The 25,127-nt window shown below is 39.3% G+C and overlaps 1 protein-coding gene across 2 annotated transcripts; it reads right to left on the bottom strand.

Annotated features, from left to right (window-relative positions):
* Window positions 1–12,781: 12,781 nt before the first annotated feature.
* On the bottom strand, window positions 12,782–24,826 carry LOC149804600 (neo-calmodulin-like). Of its 2 annotated transcripts, none has more exons than XM_089932879.1 (5): window positions 24,695–24,826; window positions 23,966–24,110; window positions 22,277–22,420; window positions 15,341–15,586; window positions 12,782–13,427 (listed from the first exon to the last, which is right to left on the bottom strand). In XM_089932879.1, the coding sequence occupies exons 1-5, from the start codon at window positions 24,695–24,697 to the stop codon at window positions 13,354–13,356; spliced, it is 612 nt and encodes a 203-aa protein (XP_089789005.1). In that variant the 5' UTR covers window positions 24,698–24,826; the 3' UTR covers window positions 12,782–13,353. The 2 variants fall into 2 exon arrangements, with proteins under 2 accessions (XP_089789005.1, XP_089788999.1); XM_089932873.1 differs by lacking the exon at window positions 24,695–24,826 and adding an exon at window positions 24,409–24,526.
* Window positions 24,827–25,127: the final 301 nt, after the last annotated feature.

Here is a 25,127-nt window from a genome sequence, read left to right as displayed (position 1 = left end):
GGCCTTGACGGGGACGTGGGTCATCGTAGAATTGTTCAAAGCTCTGGACATGGGATACCAACTGTTAGAAGTGTACGAAATTTGTCACTTTCCCAAGACAGAACAATACCACAAGGGTGACCCCACGCAGAAAGGCATTTTCGCCGACTACGTGGATGCCTTTTTGAAACTGAAGCAAGAAGCCAGCGGCTATCCTTCCTGGTGTCACACTTCCGAAGACGAAAAGACATTCAAAGAGAAATACTATGAACAAGAAGGCATCTCTTTAGACCACATCGACAAAAAAGAAGGCAGGCGATCGTTTGCCAAAGTGATGTTAAATTGCTTGTGGGGTAAAATGGCACAACGACCGTGTTTACCCAAGACGGAATATTTGACAGAACCTTCCCCTACTTCCAGATGATTCACGACAAAACCAAATACATGAAACACGTGGACGTCGTTCGCGAGGATTTGATCTTGGTCAATTACGAAGAAGATCTGGACTTTGTACAAGACGACCCCTTTGGAAATGTCATCATTGCGGCTTACGTGACAGCTCATGCTCGCTTAAAATTGTACGAAGCTTTAGAACTGTTAGGGGAACGTGTCCTGTACTTTGACACGGACAGTTGCATTTACATCCATCACCCGAGTCAACAGCACCCTGACATCGAAGGAGACCGTTTAGAAGCCTGGACAGACGAACATCCCGACGACAAGATTCTAAGTTTCGTCAGTGGCGGTCCCAAAAATTACGGCTACGAATACCGGGACCCACAAGGAGAAGTGCACACGACGTGCAAAGTGAAAGGACTGACTCTGAATTATCGTACCAGTCGTGTGGTGAACTTTGGGGTATTGAAAGAAGCCTTGCAATCGGGAGAGGATGCAAACTTTAAAGTGACCACCTATCAACCGAACAAGATTGTACGTTTACCCACTCACCACATCGTCAGTCGGCCCTTGGAAAAAGTCTATCAAATCGTGTACCAGAAGCGAGTGCGACTACCCAACCACTTTACATTGCCGTATGGACACGTTGGTATAAAACTTTGGTTGTAAGAGGATAGCCACCCACCAGAAGGATGACTTCGCCACAGCAAGAATCGAGTGAGAAACCCGATGAGAACTCCAAGTTCAAACCCTACCATTTTCCAGTCTTCTTACCTGACTATTGTGATTGTGCCCGTCGATTGGACACGTTTCAGAAATGGCCTACGGATAGGGAAGGATTACCTTCTTCGCATGTTTTAGCTAGAACAGGATTTGTCTACTTGGGACCTGAGTCAGGATTGGGATACGAAGTACAGTGTTTCGCTTGTGGCCTGAAGTTACGAATGGATCTATGTATCTACAAAGATTCAGCTATTCTGGAACATACTCGACGGTCTCCGCACTGCCCTTACCTTTCTATGGCCTTTCCACCCATGACATTACGGTACAATGTTGACGGTACCTTAGAGACGGTACCTGCCAAAACAAGACATAAAAAACATAAAAAAGGAAAGATGTACAAGCTGGAGATTGCATTGCGACTAGTATAAAAAGGGGCTATGGTCAAGATCGATAGTTCATTGTGACTACCAAGACCGAGCGAACAAGATGAATACTTTCTAAGAAACACAAAACAAGTTTAGACAGGCACAATTCAAGTGTGGGGCTTCTGAAGTGGAATGCGATTGTGAGCCTTGCGACTTTTCAACCTGTGTTAGTGACGGTGCCAGAAGAACCCGTCACCCAGGACAGGACTGTCGTGGACAGGCCTGAAAGACCCTTTCGGGAGGACACTTGTGTGACCTTACCCCCTATAGAACTGGTCAGAACATTACCCAAAACATGTTGGACAGACACTTGTGTTTATTCCACGTTGATGGTTATCATGTGCCTTTTATCCTTATACTTAAGCCTTTGGCTTTTATGTATATTTTTGTCTTTCGTATTCATGTTTGAAACATTCAATAAACGTTTCTGAAAAAAAGCATATAAACTCTCGTCTTGTCTGTTTTCGTGTCACAAGTGACATTCCAGACACTATGGCTACCTCTGCTGTCTCTGCTCCCTCTTCCTCTACTGTCAAAGTCATCGACGAACACTTAGATCGTGCCAGTTGGGAGGCTTTGTATCTTCGCCATCCCTTTAACATGCTCATTGCTGGACCTAGCGGTTCAGGCAAAACCGAATTCGTCAAACGTTTGATCGAACATAAACATCATTTGATCGATCGACCACCTCAGCGGATCGTGTGGTGTTAGAAAGAGTGGTAATCGGCGTACAGCCTCTTGCGAGAAAGTCAAGGCGATTCCATCGTGTTTGTGGAAGGCATTCCTAAAGAAGACGACGGCATCGTCTCTGACTCCCGTCAAACCCATTTGGTCATTTTTAGCGACATGTTAGGAGAAGACGAAGAAGAAATCGCAAGTGCAAGTCTTAGCCAAACAGATAGGAACGCCTTGGCTGACTCAGGCGTACGACGATGCCACTCAAACTCCACACGCCTATTTACCCGTCGATTTGAAACCTACGACCCCCGAGGATTTGCGATTTCGTACCCACTTGTTTCACCACTGGTGCCAAGACGGAGGGCCTGTCCTGTACACGTCTCCGTCCTCGACTTAATTTCACTCCACAAAAAAATCTATAAAAACCTCAGACCCTTTTCGTCTGTCTCACACACATTTTGAACATGACGTCCCTTCAGTCGCATCTTCCCGTCAAATTGATTCGTGCCTTGTATGGCATCAGTCGAGAAAAAAATCCACAAACACGAGCTCGTGTCTTAGAAGCTAGTCTCAAAGAAGTCTTACGATGGTTCACGGTGACGGCACGTCAATTACTCCAAGGGATCATTCAGATTCCTCATCAAACCAAACGCTTTTTCGATCGAAACAAAGTCGCTTTGGTCCAACTGGCCGATCCCCGCATCGACACTCAAACCAAAAAACAAATCATTTTGAAACCTGGAGGGAGCGGTACTCTAGGAGGGGTCATCATTCGCTCTCTCTTAAGATGGGATCCTAATGCCCCCAAACTTCTCCCCAAGAAAATAGTCAAACGAAGCCCCAAGATGAAGAAAAAGACCAGGTCCCCAAGGAGAACTTCTCCAGTGGCGGGACCCTCCTCTTACCAGACGCCACCCCGGAAAAAGAAAAGAAGCCCCCAGAAAAAGAAAAGTCCACAGAAGAAAACTAGTCGCAAGAGAGGCACTTCGGCCAGGACGCAACTTTACACTCGCAAACCACGACCTGCCACGGCGGTGACTGCGTCTCCGGCAGCCTCACGTTCATCCACTTCTCCGTTGATGACACCAAGAACTGAAGAGTACTTGGAGACGTTGATCACACCAAGAACATCTCCGTTGATGACCCCAAAAAGAACTTCCCCAGTGGCAGGACCCTCCAATTTAGCGGCAGTGGCTGCTGCTCACAAAGTACCTTCTCCCAAAATCAAAGTCCAAGAAAGATCGGGCATGTTACAAAGTTTACTGGATTTGTCCAAGCAAGAACTGGCTCGATTTAGTCCGTTACGTACCCCTGCACGACGTGTCATGCCTGTCCTCAAACTGATACGACGTAAAGACAATCAGTGGCGACGCGTTCCAGTATAAAAAAATGTCTGTGACCAAGTAGGGGTATCAGTGTTTTTGGTGCTGAAGACTCAAAGATGTCACCCTCCAGAAAACATCCCTCTTCTAAGCAGTCCCAAGGAAAGAAAAGAAAAGGTCTGCCTCCTCGTTTAGTTAAACATGGGGACATGTTATCTGTCCTGTCCAAAGCTTCTCCACCCCTACGAGAAAAACTCATTCAATCAGCCTCCAAAGAGGTCATCGATACCGTGTGCGAATGCTGTTTGAACGTCTTGAAAGGCACGATCCCTTTGTCCAAACACCAGAAACAATGCTTAGGTACACATCGTCACGTTCTTCGCCAAATGGTTCAAAAGAAAATTCCCATTCGTCAAAAGAAGAAGATGTTGGTCCAACGTGGAGGCATTTTACCCCTCTTGTTAGGTCCCTTGCTGAAAGGAGTCTTGGGAACCATGTTGGGAGGACTGGTGGGAGCAAGATAAAAAGGCCTTCGGAAGTCCCAAGATCTCAGAATCGACCGCTGACAACCCCATGGAAGGACGAAAACTAGCTTTAGTGCCTTACAAACGATGGATGGAATACCATCGTTGGCAAGAACAATGCACCCCACATTTACCTCCCAATCCCCATTTGAGCGAGATGTCCCAGTTACAACATGAATTGCAGTCCTTGATGGATCGCCAAGATTTGTCCGAAAGAGAAAAATCGCAAAAGTACGGTCAACTCTTGCAACGACTGCAACTCTTTCACCAGAAAGCTTTAGACGAAACAGCTCTACCCACTCTGAAAGATTTTAAGACCTTGATGAGAAGTCCAGCACCATCAGCAGTACCAGTACCAGTACCACCACTACCAGTGACCAAGACAGAAAAAGGAGAAGAAGAAGAAGAAGAAGAAGGGTTTCAAACTCCACCAGAAAATGTACGCAAGTTAACAACACCACCTACCTCCAGAATTGGATGGATTAAAAAGATGATGGCCACCCCTTCTTCATCATAAGAGAAAAAGAAAGTGAAGACAGAAGTGAAACAAGAACCGATATCCCCCGCTCAGACATCCTCCTCTTCAACACCTATTGCCGGTCGCACACACAAAGCATTGCAATCCAAGAAAGTACCCCAAGAGAAAAAGAGTAGCATCTTCCAAGAGTGGGTGCCTTATTAACACACAAACACAAAAAAAAAGAAAAAAAATGGAAAAAGTCTTAGCCAGCATTTACTACGATCCCTCTCATCCTGCAGGTTACTCAGGAGTTCAAAAATTGTATCGTGCTGCCAAAACTCGATTGAAAAGTCTCCGTTTACCTCAAGTGCAACGATGATTACAAGAACAAGCTACTTACACTTTTACAAACCCATTCGACGCAAGTTTGCCAGAAGTCGCACCCGAGTGGAAGGCATCGATCATCAATGGCAAGCCAATTTAGCCGATGTCTCTCATTTGGCCAGCTACAATCGTGGCTACAAATATTTGTTTTGTGTCATCGACGTCTTTTCCAAATTTGCCTGGGTCGTGCCCTTGACTTCCAAATCGAGCAACGAGTTAGTGCGAGCCCTGCAACGAGTGTTGAAAGAAAGTGGCCGTCACCCTCTTCGATGGCAAACGGACAAAGGCACCGAATTTCTGAACCAAGCTTTCCAAAAAGAATTAAAGAAACGTGACATTCATTTTTTTACCACCGAGAATCCCGAAACCAAAGCCAGCATTGTGGAACGTTTTCAACGCACTTTGAAAGAACGCATGTGGAAATATTTTACGCATCACCACACTCTGAAGTACATCGACATCTTACCGCACCTGGTGCAAGCGTACAACCAATCTTACCATCGAAGCATCGGACGTGCCCCGCAAGAAGTGACTCCCGAGAATGAAGTGTTGGTGTTTGAGCGCCTGTTTGGTACGTCCCCGACGAGGGCTGTCCCCAAGAAAAGTGGAGAGTTGACCGTAGGAGATTGGGTGCGCATTGGCAAAACCAAACGCACTTTCGACAAAGGTTACTTACCTAACTGGACGACCGAATTGTTTCGCGTCACTGGACGAGTGCATGGCCGTCATCCTGCCGTCTATAAATTGGAAGACATGAACGGAGAAGTGCTCAAAGGAACGTTTTATTTGCCCGAGTTACAACGTGTCACCAAAAAAGAAGACGACGTGTACGACATCGAAAGCATTCTCGAACGCAGAACCCGTGAAGTGGGCAAACGACGTGTCAAAGAAATCAAAGTACGTTGGAAAGGATATCCACCCAGTTTTGATTCTTGAATCGACGCTTCGCAAGTCATCGACTATAAAAAGAAGTGACCATCATGCCCTTTCACACAGACGCAGCTACGTCGACCACTCCTTCACCTAGTTCTTCTCTGCAAGATTTACAAAAACAACCCTTGTGGGTGTGGTGCGGAGAACGTGTGCCTAAAACGCAAATCGTCTTTTTCTGCCAAATCTTCGTGGTGTATTGTGTCATCGGGGCAGCCATTGCCAATTTGAGTTTGCAACAAGAAGACAAACAATTGTGGACCATTTTATTGAGCAGTTGCATCAATTACCTGCTTCCCAATCCCTCCCTGAAATTCTCTTCCAACGGGAACCACGGGAACCTTGTGTCCAGTGCCAGTGCCAGTCACCACTCCAACCACAACCAGAACCCCATTTTGAGCGGAGACACGCCTCTGACGTCCAGTAACCCCTTGGACAGCCACAGAACTCTGGAATTATGAGTCACCAAAACCAATTTTACTTAACCTTACCCAGTGACAGTTACATGGAGGTGTTTCCCCACAACACGTGCTGTTACACGGCCAAATTACCTCAGGCCATCCCCTGAGATCACGAAGCCCATTGGGAAGTGGCTTTGGTAGAAATGATTCACCCAACACAAATCAAAAACATCACTGAAACTCAAAACACTTTTGACGTCGAAATTCTGGACCCAACAGTGCAGCAAAATATGACGACCACTTCTCAACATAAATCACTTCCCAAGACCCCAATACTCAACAGTGACACTTCTCCTCCTTTTTACATTTATCACTTTAAAATTAACTCAGGCCATTATTTTAGTGGTCAACATCTGGTGGAGGCCATCGCTGACAAATTCTATGCAGCATTTGACAAAGTTCTGACCGGACTAAAAAAACGTGTCACCATTGAGTACCACAAACTGTCTCACCGTCTACTCATCAGATTTGAAAGTGAGGGAAAAAGTATACGTATTAAATTTTGCCCAGAATTGTATGACATTTTGGGTGGAGACCTCAATATGGTCACGGATAAGCAGACCAAAAAGATTCACATAGCAGACATTGACAACAACGGGCATTTTGCGAGGTATTTTCGTTTCCCGGTCGAACTGAACCAGGGACTGAATTTGATCTTCGTGTACTCCGATGTGGTGGAGTACAACGTGGTGGGACACACCTCCGTGCCGTTACTGCGTGTCATTCCTTTCAAAGTAAATTCTGCCACGACCACTGACGAGGAAGGTGGAAACACTTATCACGTCCACCGCGAATTTGTTCATCCTCACTATTTGCCTGTCAGTAAGTCGTATTTGGACACGGTCAACATTGCTATAAAAGGAGATTTGGGACAAAATATTCCATTCACCAAAGGAAAAGTCACGGTGAAACTCCATTTTCGAAAACGGTTCTCTCACGACTCGTAAGTCATGTATCCAGTGTACCGAGGGGTTGCTCGACAGCGAGGACACGGTTTAGGAGATATGCTGAAATCGGCCTTTCGTTCGGTGGCTCCGGTGTTGAAACCGATGGTGACACGCGGATTGCACGCCTTGAAAGATGCGGCACTGACGCAAGGCAAAGAATTTCTCCAAAATGTCATCATCGACAAATAAAACCCTAAAGAAGCTTTCATGAGGGCAGGCAAAAATGTCTTGCTGCAAACGGGTAAAGACCTTTTGGGCCAACGAGACACACCTATAAATGCCCTGCACGCTACCGAGTCAGGCATTCAGCAAGGACAAGGCAGAAAGAGACGACGAAGAATACACCCTTTCACCAGACTTCACACTTCTAAAACTAGAAAGGCCAAGAAAAGAAGAACCGTTCGAGACTTAGACGTTTTCGATTATTGAGACACAGCAACAAAAAAAAAATGATGGACCGAGAGTCATGCGCCTGTTCCAAGTCGGAACTGGATCTGTTTGCCATGCCGCCCACCATGATGACCATGCAAGAATCCCAATGGGTGGAATTTCATCCCGTCTCATCACTGACCGATTCCGCGCCCATCGAGTTTGAAATCAAGGGACAGCCCGAAGATTACATCGATCTGAATAGCAGTTACTTGTACTTGAAAATCAAAGTTCTAGATAAGGATGATGGTGCAGTAGAAGACACTGAGAATATAGCTCCCGTCAACAATTTCATGCATTCCTTGTTCAGCTCAGTGGACTTGTACTTGAATAACAAACTGGTAAGCAGCAGCATGGATACTTACCCTTACCGTGCCTACCTAGAAAATCTCTTGACGTACGGAATAGATGCCAAGAATACTCATCTCAATGCTTGTGTGCTATGGGAACCTGACGAAGCGGGCAAGTTTGACGAAATAGATAAAGACAATGACGGCTTTGAGGAAAGACGAAGCAAAATCTTAAATAAGAAGAGTTTAGAACTGATGGATCGTTTGCATTTGGACATGTGGTTGCAAGAGAAATATTTGCTGAACGGGGTAAATGTTCGCTTGAGACTAAATCGCAGCAGTACCGCTTTCCATTTGTTGGCTGATACTGCTGCTGGCAATCCTAAAAGCCAAGTCGAGGACGTCAAACTCTACGTACGATGCGTGAAAGTGTTACCCAAAGTGGGAAATGACATCAGTCAAACGTTGAGCAGAACGACCGCCAAGTATCCCATACGACGCGTGGAAGTGAAAACGTTCACCATTCCCGCTAGCCATCATTCCATGATCGAAGATCATCTGTTTCAAGGACAGTTACCCAAGCGTTTAATCCTTGGTATGGTCCTGAATTCAGCCTTGAACGGAGCCTTCCATCAAAATCCTTTCAACTTTCAACACTTCAACGTGAAGAAAATCGAAGTCAGTCGCGATGGCAAGACCTTGTGTACCCGACCTTTGGAACCTAACTCTTCTCCCAATAAAATGAATTACTTGAGATCGTACTTGTCCTTGTACGAAGCCACCGGACAGTTAGGAACCAACACCAGTCACGGCATTACGTACGAAGATTACGCAGGAGGCTATGCTTTGTGGGCTTTCGATTTCACTCCAGACCAGGGCAGCGACGAGGGACATTTCCACCCTATAAAATCCGGCCAGATTCGTGTGGAACTTCAGTTTGCAGAACCACTGGACAAGACAGTGATCGTCATCCTGTATGCAGAATTCGATAATACGATAGAAATCAACAGTTTGAGAGAAGTCATTCTAGATTATTAGAAGCCATGGAAGACTGTTCTCCCTCTTTACCTAGTGGAGAAGCTTTGAAGATGGAATGTGAGGAGACCGTGGAAGGAGAATCCCAACACAAAGACGAAAAGGACATCGTGATCAAGTCGAGATGTCCAGAACAAGAACAGCAATTGGTCTCCTACTGTGCTACATACCTGGCAGACACAATTACGATATGGATGAAGCATGATTACTATGAATGTCAAAACATCAGTCAAGAAGAAAAATTCAACGAATATCTGGACGAAGCTTGGAGTCTGTTTAAAAAAGACGTGTTACGTTGGTGGTATAAAGACTTGCGTGAACATTTCTGTCCTCCATTAACGACTCGAGACATCCATTACATCAAAGCCCTCTTTGACAAATTCAAAGAGAAAGTCGAGATCGAAATTGATCACTTATTATCAGCAAAAGAACATTTAGTGACTTATTTTGATCATGATTTTTTCTAGAAACGATGAGAAAGTAAATCGTTGATTTTGTGACTAGTATGCTTATTTTGTTGTCTTCAGCTAGGAAACGTAGTGTCCATCCATGACTCAATGACTTGCAACAGTGGAAATCACAATTTCATTCACAACTTTACCAACCCTGTTTAAAGTAGAGTGTAAATTGAAAAAAATGTTTGTCATTTGAAAAAAAATGTTTGATGTTATATTGTTGGATTATTGTTAAAAATGTTAGAGTTGTTGGTTAATGTTAAGTGATTTTGAATAAAAAATGTTGTGTTTTGAAAAAAATGCCTTTGTGGTTTGTTTGGCTAAAAGAATGTTGATTTATGCTCTTTGACTTCTTACTATCCCTCTCATGACACTCATTGAACGTTGCGGCTCGAAAACCGTAGAGGGATGTTTTCCTTCACGTCCGCGCTTTAACTTTAAAAACCGGGTTGTTTCCAGTCTAACCATCCATTGTCGACTCATCCTCCTACGAAGATGTGCTCCAAACTAGCTAAGCTAAACGAAGCCTACGTGAATTTGCATAGGGTCAGACACAGTCTGATACCGAAGCCAGAAGAGATAGAGAATGTGAGAATGTTAAAAGTTACTGAAGACCTGATAGAAGAGCTCTTCAGAGAAGAAGTGAACAGGGAGAAAGAAGAATGGACAGAGAAGTACAGACTTCAGAGACAGCAGCAGCAACAGCAACAACAACAGCAACAGCAGCAGCAGCAACCTGAACCTGACAGAGGCTTTGTCGATTGTCGTATCGACACCAAAGAGTTCTTCTTCTCTTTCCGAAGAAGCAGACCTATCGCCAGAAAGTCTATCCTCAGAGGACATCGCATTCTTAGAAACTAAAAGATTGCCATAGCAAACAAAAAAAAGACAAAACAAAACAGCCCTTTTCAGGGCTACCCAATACTCTAGAAAAGAAATAACCATCAATTTGCCAATGTGTGTAGGTAGAGTAGTGTGAATATAAACACTAACTCTTTTTAATAGTGCGAGTGTATGTGTTTGTGTGTTTGTGTTTGTAACATCTCACGTACGTTTGTGTGGATAGTAGATTAAGATCATGTTTTTTTTGGCTGTTTGAGGTGTGGGGAGAGTAGATTTGGGGGGTTTGATTGGATTGCTTTGCGTATGTGAATAGTATATTGAAGTGATTAATGAAAATTTTTTTAGAATAGGAATGGGTAGTATAAAAGAGTGAGTGAGTGTTTCTTTTAGGTCCGCGCGTTGTTTGGTCATGATCTAGGTAAGATCAATTTTATGTTTTTAGGGGGATGTTTTCCTTCACGTCCGCACTTTTAGTATAAATTGAAACTCGTTCGGCAGTCCAGCTACCTTTGTTGATTGATCAACACCAGAATGAACACCAGACTAGCGAAACTGTTGGAACTTCATGTGCATCTGGATTATGCCAGGCGCCTGTTGAACGAACTGGCCGCGGAAGCCATTGTGGAAGAGGGAAGGATGAAAGAGGAGAGAAGAAACAAAGAAGAGGAGAGAAGATACAAAGAAGAGGCGGAGAGAAGATACAAAGAAGAGGCGGAGAGAAGATACAAAGAAGAGGAGGAGAAGAGAAGAAACAAAGAAGAGGAGGAAAAGGAGAGAAGAAATTTCAGAATCCCAGAGACAGAAAATTGGGATTCTGAAGCTATTTATCCTCCCTCTGCAATCTCCCCAAATAAAAAAAAGCAACTGGAGAACAAGATGTGTATGTGGCGCCAGGCCTGGAAGGTGCCATCATTAAGCAGGTGTCCATGAAGTTCCAAAAAACAGCCCTTTTCAGGGCTACCCAATACTCTAGAAAAGAAATAACCATCAATTTGCCAATGTGTGTAGGTAGAGTAGTGTGAATATAAACACTGACTCTTTTTTCATAGTGCGAGTGTATGTGTTTGTGTGTTTGTGTTTGTAACCGCTCACGTAAGTTAGTGTGAATAGTAGATTATGGGTTTGTTTATTGTTTCTTAGCGTATGTGGAGAGTACAGTTTGGGTTTTGTAACCGCTCACGTACGATTGTGTAGATAGTAGATTATGGTTTTTGTTTTAATGATTTGCGTGTGTAAATAGTAGATTTGGGGTTTGTTTATTGTTGCTTCACTTATGTGGATAGTATATCATATGAAATGAGAAAAGTAGGGGAATGTTTTCCTTCACGTCCGCGCGTTGTTTGGTCATGATCTAGGTAAGATCAATTTTATGTTTTTAGGGGACGTTTTTCTTCACGTCCGCGCTTTTCGTATAAGAACCCACAGTATTCGTCGTTCAAACCATTCTACAAAGAAGATGGCTTCGAACCACCTTGACAAAATGCAAAAATTACAAGACGTCCTGGACAATTTAGGAATGATGGAGCAGATGTTAGTGAGACTCAATGAAGACCACTATTCTTATAGTCCCCATCGAGTAAAGATGGAGATTAATAACTTAAGAAAAGTAAAGGACATAATAAGTGGTGTTATGAAAGAAATAAAGGAGGAGAAGGAGGATGAAGAGGAAAGGATAAGGATAAGAGAATGGAATGAAAAAATTGAAAAAGAAGAAGAAAATGAGAAGAGGAAGAAAGAAGAGGAGGAGAAGAAAGAAGAGGAGGAGAAAAAAAAGAAGAGAAAGAGTGTAGGAGAGAAAATAAGAAGTTGGTGGAGAAAAAGAAGAAATTAGAAGCAGAAGAAAGCAGAAGAAACCCAAAGACCCTTTTCAGGGCCACCCACATTTCTCGAAAAGAGAATGACTTTCAATTGCCTACCCCTTTTTTTAAAAAAAATTATTTCTTTAAAAAAAATCCCATGTTCAATTTCCCTTGACGCTATACAGTCCCACCCTGTTTAAATTCCTTTGACGCTATACAGTCCCTATTCCCATGTTCAATTCCCCTTGTCCCTAAAGTAGTTTTTTTTCTTCCTAACATGTTCAATTCCCCTTTGTCCCTAGACAAACCCAAACTCTATTCCCATGTTCAATTCCCCTTGTCCCTAGACAGACCCAAACTCTATTCCCCATGTTCAATTGCCTTTGTCCCTAGAATCGATATTTTTTTCCATTGTTCGAATGCTTTTGTCGCTAAAATGGATATTTCCTTTTTTTTCCTTTCTCCAATGTTAAATTCCATTGTCGCTAATCTTACCCAGGGTTTTTTGCCCATGTTAAATTTCCATTGTCGCTAATCTTACCCAGGGTGGTTAATGTTAAATTTCCATTGTCGCTAATCTTACCCAGGGGGTGTTTTTAATGCTAATTCCCATTGTCGCTAATCTCACCCCATTCACTACTCTCGTTATGGAAAATATAATAAAATCGATTACCTGAAATAAAAAAGAAACAATAGAAACATTGTCATGCTTTATATATTTTACTTTTAGAAACTTGATATACAAAACGGTCGTTGATAACAGTGTCGCACAATGAAATTTTTTTATCAGGGCAAGAAAAATCATTGGTAAAGAAGGTCATCAAATTTTCCAAGAGGCACCATGTTGTTTCTTATAAATTTATTATCTTGTTAAATTAAAATCAGACGGTAATTTAATCGTTTAAAATCATAAAAATTCAATGATTCCGAACATTCTCTCATATTATTAGCGAAACTCTGAAAAGAATTATGCTATAATTTAATGAAAATTTCGACAACGATGTATCTCTTTAATTAAGTTCAATAATTACTTCGTCCATTAAAAGAAAGATATCTAAAGATCAAAGATACGTAATAAAGACGCATTAAGAACTAAGTTTATTTTTTATTTTCTTCCCATGGCAAATTATATTGCATAAATGTATTTATATGGGCTTGCCTATATACAGATAGAATTCGAGTCTCAAAAGACTAATTTCTTTCAATCAAAAATAAAAGTACGGTGTCAACATTAGTCATCATTCTCCATTTTTTCTCTTTTGTCGTCTGCTTTTTAAACAACGCCTCCCTTTTCCTGTTTCGGTTTCTTCAAATACGTTCCTTTGGATGTCATCATAGCCTTAAATTCTGAAAGAGATTGCAAACACAATTTTGAGAAAACAATTATGATGGTACAAAAATAAACTAGTAAAATAAAATTCCCAGAACCCTTCGTACGGTGAAAATGGTGACAACGAAGCAACATAAACATACAAATTTTGGAGTTTGATTTATGGAACTAATAAGAAACTACTGGACTAATACATTCACCTTGATTGCATTTTAAAATGTGATAATTTATCCATAGATAACCTCCCCAACGGGGAAAGGGAGAGAGAGAATGAGTACAGGAAATCTAAGTAGAGAAATAAGTCAGAGACAGATACACATGCGAAGATATACAGAGAGAAACACAAGAAAACGGTCAGACCGACAGCGATGCCACGAGAGTACAGAGGTAGGAATAAAAAGACAATTAAACAGACCTAGACAGACAGAACCATTTTAAATTAATCTATATATAGTATAAATCCATGATAAATATTAAAACACAAATCCACCCAAAAATCCCAAAGCAACCAAATTGTATGCATTTTTCATTGCTTTTCTAGTTTACAGTATTATATAACAGAAAACATTGGTAAGATCATCAGGCAAAAACTGCCAAATATAGCTGCTCGGAAACGGAACAAGATTTTCCTTCAGTCTTCCATTTAGAGAGACAAAATGTTGATTACAAGAATATTTATGGTTTAAATCCTATCACTAAATTTGATGGTACCTTGCAATTTGTTTTGAATATTGGCACAGTTGTATTTTGACCCCCGCCAAAGTTTCATATTCGTCGATTGATTCAAAACACGTGATATCCCATTTTCGATTGGATAGTATTAAGACCAATTGTATAAAAAAATTTATTTGGTTCCTTTTGATGGATGTGCTTGCATGTGCCTGCAAGAGTAACCTCGTCCGGTTTGGCCTAGCTGACTGTCTTCTATTCGTGTTTTTTTCCCTTGGTGAGCAATGTAAATAGTCGGAGAACTAGCAACCGAATACTATCCAAACCACATACTTTGGTTAGATGTTGTTTATAGAGAATGGTGAGATAAAAGGTCAAACATCATCAACAATAGCGATTGGCATTGAAGACTCGGACCCAATTTCTAACCAATTATCTTCGTGGTCAATTGTAAGTCAGACTTAAATGTAGGCATATCAGGCCGCAAGTTGACCAACACAAGTCTTAGGTTAAGTCTAGACGTAATGCATTGCATTGGTCAGTTTTAAGTCAGACTTTAATTTCAGCCAATCTGATAACTGGATTCTACATTTAAATTCGACTTCAGAAAACTGGACTCTATACTTCAGTTTAAGTTTTAATTAAACTAAACCTAGAACTTCAGCAGATATATATAGAAAATGCCAGGCGGAAGACGCATGATAGACTTTCCGTATGTTTTCACTGTTTTAGTGTAATACAAACCTGACAGTACGGTTATATATCATAAACTCTTGTACAAGAATCTTCCGAATCGCTTATCTATGCCACCGATTGAACAGTTTGGGACACGGGAAGCTACCGCCAAGGTTTCTCCCATATTCACGCTAGCCGAGCCTGAGGCTACAACCAGCGCAGATAAAGGTAAGATGTCATTGATCTGGAATCGAATCGAACAAGAGGGGAAGAAGCAGACCGGGGAACAATGCAGTGAGAAGCAATGATGATGAAATGAAAAAAGTTTCTAAAACTAAAAAGGGTGCTTATTTAGCTTAGTCATAATAGACATGCAGAGAGAGAGAGAGAGAGAGAGAGAGAGAGAGAGAGAAGGAGGTGGGTGTCGGTCAGCCAGTCCAATAATAAGCATCGTGTTAGTCAGTGTGTTATTCAGTAAGCATGTGAGTAAACCTCTCCATTTTAGAGTGTATTCCTGGAGTTTGTGACGAATAAACCACTGCACGCACTACAAAAGTTCCATTTGCACACATTCCTATCAGGTCACCTTCATAATTGACTCTTCCGTCCCCGTCGCTGTCTACTTCGTTGATCATTTCTTGGACAACCTTGGCCGAGAAGCGCATTCCAATATTCCTCAACACCGTTCTCAGGTTGTTAGATGTTATATAACCCGTTTTGTCTTTGTCGAATACGGAAAAGGTTTTCCGCATAATATCGTCTGAATCTTCCTGTTGTCTTGCCCTAGTGGCCATCATGGCGACGAATTCTTCGAATTCGATGGTACCGTTACCTTTAAAGAAAGAAGAATAAATAAAAACCAAGAGGAGAACGAAATCTGTTCGGCAACTGTTGCTGCGCGTGGAGCCCTCCAAACGTGCGATGCAAAGAGGAACACCTCCATGCAGACACGAACTGGTAAATCGAAGTCTTCATATCGCAAGCAGATTAAAATGATAAGATAAAATCAAATTGAAGACAAAAAGGGAACTGTAAAAGGCAGGTGAACGTGCAATTTAAGGAATATGATGAATAAATATCATCCGGGAACCAGATGGAAACACTATGTAATAACATAAATGATGTACCAAAAAGACACTTATCCATCCGTGACAAAAGAAAAAGAGTGCAGAAATAACAATATCAAGGAGTACGACAACTCTGAGTTTTTGAAACATAACGAGTTTCTGCATTGTGGTATATGTTGGAGAAAACCCCAGTCTATTAGTCAGAGGGTACAAAGAAAGTACGTCCCAGAATATTACAAGTAAATAAAAAATGATACACACGAAATATGTGACAACCCGACTGCGATGTAGACAGTTCCCTATAGTAGGATAAAAAATGACCTCAAACAGGAAATTAAAAAGGTAACATTCAAAGGTATGAAGTCTTAAACAAAGCTGAAAACAAAAACAAATACAATGTGAAAGACTAAAGTTAGTCTATAATACCCTTTCAACAAAATAAAGGGAAATAAAATTCACATATTTGTCTGGGGACATATGCTCGGGACATAATAACATAGAAACATGAATCAAAACATAACATTTTAACATCTAGAAATAATGTTTAGTTAGCTTTCCATACTTTTAGCTAATACATTCAAGTTTTAAAGAATAAACGATTCACAAAAGAATGCCAAAGGCAATGTGAGCTAGGGGTGCAATCACAACAGAAAGAAACTCCACAAAAGGCAAAAAATGGTCCACATAAAGATTGCCTTAGCAGGCAGCTTCAAAAACGTTAAAAAAAATCAAAAACCAAAGCTGAGCTTTTGAAGAACAAAGAATAAAGAACTGAAACGTCAGAAAATGACGAAAGTGTATTCGGCTTATGTTGTCTTATGTCACTTGTTTAGGCTCGAATAAACAGTAACACAAGAAAAAGTGAAACCAACAAGCTTTGAAAAATACAATAATTCATTTCCCTGTAAAAATTCTGTAAAAATGAAAAAACTATGAACTTACGGTTTTATAGAATCAAATCCAAAAATAATCCAAGAATAAAATTTTAGTAGTCCTAATAACAAAATGTTCTACTGATTTCAAGTTCGAATCCCGACGAAGAATCCAAGATGGAAGAGATGGAAGACGATGACGTATGCTGCAATCTGTAGTGTTGAAGTCTACAGTTCCTTGTAGAAACAAGAATTATCACTCCGGTTTGGAAATCAAAATAGTTTTTTTTATAAGAACTGTCTTTGATAAAGAATCTCACACGAGCACGTGCATTTTCCAGAAAAATAACAGAATTAATGCTTTTGAATCCAAGTAATTTGAAATACTTCAAACCAAGTAATTTGAAATAACTCTAAACAGCACAACATACAACTAGTAGTTTAACAGCCCAGCTTCTACTGAGATTAATTCTCCAAAACATTGGTTATATTGGCTTTCTAAAACGTAAACAAGGGTCGCGTGATCATCTTCTGGAAGTTTATAGAAACAAGTACTTGTTACAGATCACGTTTACCCAGTGTGACCCTGACGAAAACCAATCATTTTTACTCTAAGAAATAAAAAAATAAAAATCGTTTATACCATAAAGACACTGTCCCATCATTACTATGGAAACAACCAATCATTTGAAAATAAAATAGAACTTGTTTACGAAGGTTGCTACAAATTCTGAAGCAAGGTCAGGATTTAGATCAACACGTCGTGTTAATAAACTAACAGACAAGGTCAAAATATTTTCTAAAAAAAGTATCATCTCTAGTGAATCAATTACAATATCATGTAATGAAAAAAAATAAAAAATAAAACTGAAAAAAAATTAAATTGAAATAAATATATATTAAATCAGATATAATTAAATCAAATATACATTACAGTTGCAACTACCGTGCAGGGCACACAATGTCAAATAAAAGACGAATATTTACAAAGATCAAATAAAATATAATATTTGATGGGTGGCAGTATAGTGGGTATTTTTAATCTTGTAAATATGGTAGAAATATCCATGAATGATGTTGACGTTAACAAAGAACAATGAAAAAAAAAAACACACCAGCAAGGTCAAACCATGTATTTATTGTGCTGTACACGTGTGCCGGTGCTACAATACCGCAACACAATACAAAATATAATTTAACTTTCCAGGTAATGAAAAACAACGATTTTGCTTACAAGCAAATATAAAGAAATTATTACTATATCGGTTTACATTGCAACACTAAACTCGGCTTTCACGCTTGCATATATAATGCTTTCAAGAGAGTACTTATGATGTCGATTCGTCCTCCATCCGTTACAGAGACTGGGAACATTTTAAAACAAGTTGTTCCATTTTCACCTTCTGTTCACAAGCAACCACTTGACAGACTTTAATTTGATAAATTATTTTAATATTTTAGCAAATAAACAGCGTGTGCGAAAAACAGACCATTTTCTAGATAAATAACATCGCTTAAAGCTATCGAAACTGTCGTCTAAATCAACAACAAAAACAACATTATCAACACAACTCATCAAATAACATTACAATTTTCTCGTACTACAGTATGCTTTTGAAAAAGCTCTTTTGGAGTGGGGATAGTGGTGGGGTGGGGCTTGTCACTGATTCGCCGTGAAGCATGGGTGTACAGTATGTTATATATCTAATAATATAATTCCAGTTTGTTTTAGTTAACAATCTAATAACTCGGAGAATAAAATTACTGTCAGTAAATATTTTGTAAAAGAAAACTTTTACCAGTAGGTGAAACTGTAATAAATACGAAAGTCTCCCGTATTAAGTGACAGAATTAAAGAGTTGAAACAAAATAAAGAATACATAAAAAGAAATAAAACTAAATCGAAGAAACTAGTGGGTATAATGATTGCTACCGTAGGTGTTAGAATTTTTAAATATAAAAGGAAATCGACAAAAACAAAATGGAGTTCGAAGAGAAAATCAGACTATTGTCTGCATGGATATTGATTGAAATAGGATAAAACTGAAGAATAATGACTGTCTAAACTTTATGAGTTTTACCAGCTTTCTATCAATAAGTACAAATATGAGAACATATTAATTTCAATTGTGATGGATGTTTGTACTTTTATTTTTTACAAGTTTTTATCGGGTTCCGTGTGAACTGGTCTTCGTCTACGAAAGTCCCCGGCATTGTTGGAGAGAAAAGGTTTCACCGAAAGTGCACTATGTTTTTGTATATAACTTTTTAACACGATATATGGCACATGTGTATCACATCCTTTTTTTATTTTTCACAAGACAAATAATACAATTTTAGCGTACATTAAACACACAACAAGTAGGAAAAGATACTAGAGGGAGGTCATTACTTTAATGAAACACATCATACTATCGCAACATGAAATCTGAACTAACTTTACAGACAAATTTTCTAAGGCTAAGCATTACTATAATGATTGCAACAGGTAGTTTTTTGTATCGTTTAATATGAAAGTAAATGAAGACGCAGAGGTAAATAATTTGTAAAAGTCCATCACCATATCCTACAGGAGAGGTTATATTTTCAAGTTAAATGACTTTAATATTTTCACGATGCACAGAATTCGCTTACAACTAATAGGATTGTATGAATTACAAATTATTCAAGTTAAGATCATGGGTAGGTAATGAGCTAAACACTAGTCCTGAGTGTGTGTGTGTGTGTGTGATTTAGATTTTTAACGTAGCTTTAACAATTTTTCAGTCATATCGCTACGATGTCTGCAGTGTGACAGTTTATAGTGATGTCTAGCACGGGGGCATCCTGCCGCAGACATATAGCATGATGTCCCACCCAGTCACATTATTCTGACACCAGGCCGACCAGTCCTAACACTAACCTCTTAATGCTGAGCGCCAAGCGAAGCAGCTGTTAGTGCCATTTTTGTATGTCTTTGGTATGACTCGGCCGGGGATCGAACCCCACGAGCTCCCGCATCCGAGACGGACGCTCTAACCACTGGGCCACCGTATCGGTATTACTAGTCCTCAAGTTATACTGTTCGTGGAATATGATGAAAAGGTTCGACTGGACTTCTAGATACTACAGTTATATCCTTGAGCTGATCCACATTATGTCAGATTTAATATAACACTTTCAAAGGCCTCTAAAGAGGCAGAAGTTGTAATGAAGATATTGACCTGGAAAACATTGTCTCCAGTACAATATGATTACTTGAGTATGTATTGCACAATCACGAGAGTAAAAGATTTGATAACGAATTTTGTACACCTTTTGGTCTACACAAACTTGTCCAGTTCCGATGAAGGGTCAAATTTTGTCAGGAATTTTTCAACAAGTCATGCATGAATTAGGCGTAAAGCAGTTTAAGTCTTGTGCCTATCTTCCTTAAAGTCGGGGGCTTTGGAAAGATTTCATCAAACATTGAAGAAAACGAGTCTGTCTTATTGCTTTGATACATGAAAAGAATGGAATGAGTGTGTTCATTTGCTGTTATCTGATGTTGGGATATTATTTCAAGAATCGTTAGGTTTTTGTCCTTTTGAACGAGTTTTTGAACATAATGTATGTAGATCATTGAAGCTATTAAAGAGAAACTTCTTGAAACTGAAGATTCAGAAATCAAATGGTCATACAACTGTAATGGTGTCTCCAAATCCACTTCTAAGATCAAGAAATTATCATAGTCGTACATGATTTCTACAAATCTAATTTGTTCGTCAGTTACCTATCTTAATTTGCACAGGCAGTATATAATTAGGTCATTGAAATTAGGTACATAATCACTGACTTTTACCTTCTGTACTCGTCATCATCGTTTATCTTTCCATGACTGAGCAAGTATAATTCGTTGTATGCTTTGGCGTGTGTATATGATATTCTACTGAATCCACCTCTTATTCACCTCTCTTTCATCAGAAACATGATAAAATTTCACGTTCTAACCCTGATATCTTTCAATTTCCATCATGAGTTAGTTCTGGTGCACTATTATAGTAGTGAGTAGAGTTCAGGTGGTCATTTTTCATACATACATTCCTAAGGTAATCAAAAATGCTACATAGCACTCAGAAGTCGTGTAGTGTTTTCAGGCTTCTGTGAGATGTTGAACATACAGATAATTGTCGTTTTATATGTCTGAGTATTGTAAACTGGAATCAAAGTTTTATTTTGATTTTGTAACTGTTTACTTAAACGTTTCAAAGCTTCATTTATTTATATGGGTAAATGTTTTTCTTTAAATATTTAGGTGTCAGTCTTTATAATGCTTCGGTGTCTCCGCAAACGTTTCATCATTTACAGCTTTAAGCCAACTGTTCTATAGATTTCTCAGGAAGCTAAAGCTACATAAAAACATAATTGTCCTTTTAGATGCTACTTCTTTCCTTGTGCAATAAACCTACTCAATGTCAAATCTGCGCTTGACTTAAATATATTTGCATAGTTGTTCTTTATGATTGTCAACTCTTCAGCTGGATCACTTTTATCAAAAGTTTTAATGAACAAGATAATGGTTATAACCAGAACATATATTATTAAACAAGGGCATGCGTATTGGATGTTTAACATTCAAATTGGTTTTGATGTGTGCTGGATTTACCTGTTATCTTGTTCTCAAACTTTATCTTCAATTGTTATTTCTCACAGATAAACGTATTTTGCAAATTTACTTGCTTGTCATCGTTGAACACAAGAGGTTCTGCATTTGTATGTCTTAATTCTTCATAAAATACTCTGACAATTTTACCAAAGGCATCGTTAATTACATTAATGCAATCCAGTCCTTTGGAAACCTTTGGTTAGTATATTTTGTGCATATATGTAAGGTACAAACAAATTCTTGCTGGGACGAATCTGGATGTGTGTCCATGATAATATCATGAATTATGCTTCCCATGCCTGCCATATTCAAAGCTCTCTCTGTCTCTGTCTATGTCTGTCTGTCTGTTTCCGTCTCAATTGTGTGTCAATTTCTAGCTTTTTATTAATTTTGATTTTGAAAGCTCGGTTAAACTTACACGGTATCTAAAAATATAAAATCATGGATAGTCTACTATTCTCAATATTTTTAATACTTGCATCAGAAAACTAAACAGTTTAGAAAATGCACAAATAAATGTCATTATGTTGCAGATAGTGGTCATCGTAGTGATTACCAAATTACGGCTACCCATCACCTACGACCCAGTTTCTTTTCTCGAACTCATACTTAAACATACAGTGTTGAGCCAAATTTTCGGCGTTCAACATTAGTAACATTTCCGAATCATTTCATCTATAGCTCAGAAATAATTCTTATTCTGCTTTTCAAACACATTTTCCCCAAGACAAAGCAAATGTGCTGTTTAAGGACTGCATTTATGCTTCAAACTGACATAACAAATATTTAGTACGCCATTTGTTCTAATGACCAAAATAAATTCTTCTGATCGATTTATGTCGTCGGTACAATTCATAAACTTGTGGATTCAAATATTGAAACAGGTCTAAATATTCATATGAAGACGAAGTATTAAATAACTGTATTGGAATATAATATCGATTGCAAGGTTTGCATACCGTCTTGGTCGACCTCGTTAATCATGTCTTGAAGCTCCGCTTCTGTCGGATTCTGACCAATCACCCTCATCACCATCCCCAGTTCTAGTGACGTAATGGTTCCATCGCCGTCGGGATCAAATAGTCGGAAAGCCTCGCGAAACTCTACCAAAATAAAGTGAATTAAAAATGTTCATCGATCAAGATAATGAAAAATAGAGTAAAGCAAATGGTTCACCAGGCCACACAAACGATAGATTAAACTGTGATAAAAACAGGCATTAAGGCAAAATATATTTTGGTAACAGTGACTTTGATCTCCAAGCCACTGATCCTTTACACTTAGTAGACCTTTTGCTTGCCCTAGAGAAAGAGAAATGTCACATTTTCTTTAAACTTTTGCCGAAATTACACGCACAGGTAAAAATTCTTCTAATCACAGTGACCTTGACCTTCAAGAGACGCCTAAATCAGTATAGCTCTTATTTGCCTGGCGAAAAACAGAATTAACATACAAACATTTCTTGAAATATGTCCACTGGAGCAGCTGCAAAATTTATTTGTAGTCATTGTGAACCTATTGACCTTCAAGCTACATATCCTTAAATAAATGGCCTTCTTCCCTAATCTGAGAGAAACAATATACCAACATCAATTTAAATTTCAAATCATAACCTATGCTGCTGTAAGATTCGTTTCAAAGGTGAAACTATATTTAGTAAGATTTGCTTTGGCCTTGGCTTTATTAATGAACTGTTATACTGTGTTAACAGAAGCACGCGTATCAAACTTTGCAAAATTATATCTACTAAAGCTCAAGTTACATGCATGAACTAAATCAGACGCTACACTTCAGTTTCCTAAAAAAAAAATTGTTCTATTGATTTTGATTAGGAAACAGCTTCGTGGTTCCTCCCGCTGGAGTAAAACGTTCGCTTTCCATTACTCTTATTCCAGGATCGTACGCATAATTTATTTGTTTTAAAACACTCTAAAATAAGTAAAAAGCATTTACACCGTGAGCGGCAATGATAACCAGGAGTTTTACATTTCATGCAATATAATATCTTCGTTAGCCAAGGTTCTGATATGATAACCCTACACCTTGGCGGATCGAACAGATATTTCTATGTTTCGGGTCTGTGAATTTCATTGATGCGCCACACCCAATTAAAATCAAGCTGTCCAAATGTAAACACTGCTCCTCCATGATCGAGACAAGGGGAGCACACAACTTGAATGGACTGATACATAAGCAATTTTCTACTACCGGTCCGTGTTCGTTTCATTCAAATACACTTATAATGGCTTCCCTCTGGTACGTAGTCAAACTTTCGAGGTTTAACTTACAAATTATCCTTTTTAGGACAATTGTCTCTATCATTTTCGGCCGATGCACAATGCACCATGATATATGCAATTGGTTAGTTGGGAGGCAACGCATGAAATCAAATATATCTGTTCGATCCGCCAAGGTGCAGATAGGGTTATCATATCGGCACCTTGGCTAGCGAAGATGATAATACAAGTGTACTGATTCGAATCGATAAGGAGCGCTATTTGATGACATCATTGGCGACGGCGTCGATGACAACTCAAAGATAACGTACTTTCTGCAAGTGATTAATTCAAAGTTAGGGGAAACTTAAATTATGCTGCTGATGATGATAAAAATCATTAATAAAGGTAGCAATGAAGATCCTGTGGTACCTTCTACCTGCTCTTCTGTCAGGTTATACATTTGACAGTAGTCGGGTTCTTCTTCCTTTTCTTCTTCTTCTTCTTCTTCATTTTTTTCCACTTTTTCTTCTTTCTTTTTCCTCTCCTCCTCTTCCTCTAAAAATGTTATAAAATCCTGATTGAAAAGAAAGAACATTTTAATAAATAAACTCTATTGACTCGAATGCAGGATACCATGAAACATATTTTGTTTATAACGAGAATTCATGATTCATTTCGACTTATTTCGTTTTCCCCTGTTAGAGCGCAACTTCACTTCAGAGAAAGACATGGATAGAAGGGACGACAAACATACTATCATATTATATGTAGATATTATACAGATAGATAGATAGATAGATAGATAGATAGATAGATAGATAGATAGATAGATAGATAGATAGATAGATAGATAGATAGATAGATATGCATACGAAAGAGTGAGACAGGCCGGCAACAACCAACTCAACTTTCATCAGCCTGATACATTCGAGGTTTGCTTGTTTTTCTTATGTTTTCTGTTACATATATTACGAAATTTCTCTAGAATGAACGGTTGACGTTGCATGTTTGATATTTGTATTCGTTGATTCAATCAACTCCATAATAAAGTCAATACGAATGAAAGAACAAAGGAAGGAAGGTAACAACATTTATGTCATTCGTATCTATAATGATTTAAATTTGTCGTGGCGACTGAAGAGAAAAACGTATACATACCATCTGTCAGTAACGAAGCCGTCTCTACCGTCCCGGTACAAGTCCAAGCACCAAAACATCCGTTCCTTCCGGTGATTGGCATTGTCGTTAGACAATAGACGGGATTCCGGTATTGTCTGTTCTACACGGCATTTATTCAAAAGGCTGTATGAGCAACCATGTAACTTAAATGAATAATTCAATAGGTCCCTGCAACAGAATGGGTGATATAGGTGATTATAATTAAAACTGAATATTTGCCAAACAAGCAGATCAAATCGGTTAAGAAAAAGAATGTTTGTTTAGACTGATAACCATATTGTTCAAATGTGAGAAAAAGGTTGTTGAAATTGTTAGGGTTGACATTTAAGATTGGCATTTTATTATGTTTACTTTGGATAAATGATCTTTTGGGACAGTTTGCACTTAACAAAAGATCGCTTGCAAAGTGCAA

This window comes from Sinohyriopsis cumingii, chromosome 2 (assembly GCF_028554795.1).
Source record: "Sinohyriopsis cumingii isolate HCF-2022 chromosome 2, ASM2855479v2, whole genome shotgun sequence".
Classification (NCBI taxonomy): domain Eukaryota; kingdom Metazoa; phylum Mollusca; class Bivalvia; order Unionida; family Unionidae; genus Sinohyriopsis; species Sinohyriopsis cumingii.
This window is presented reverse-complemented; position numbering and strand designations above follow the sequence as displayed.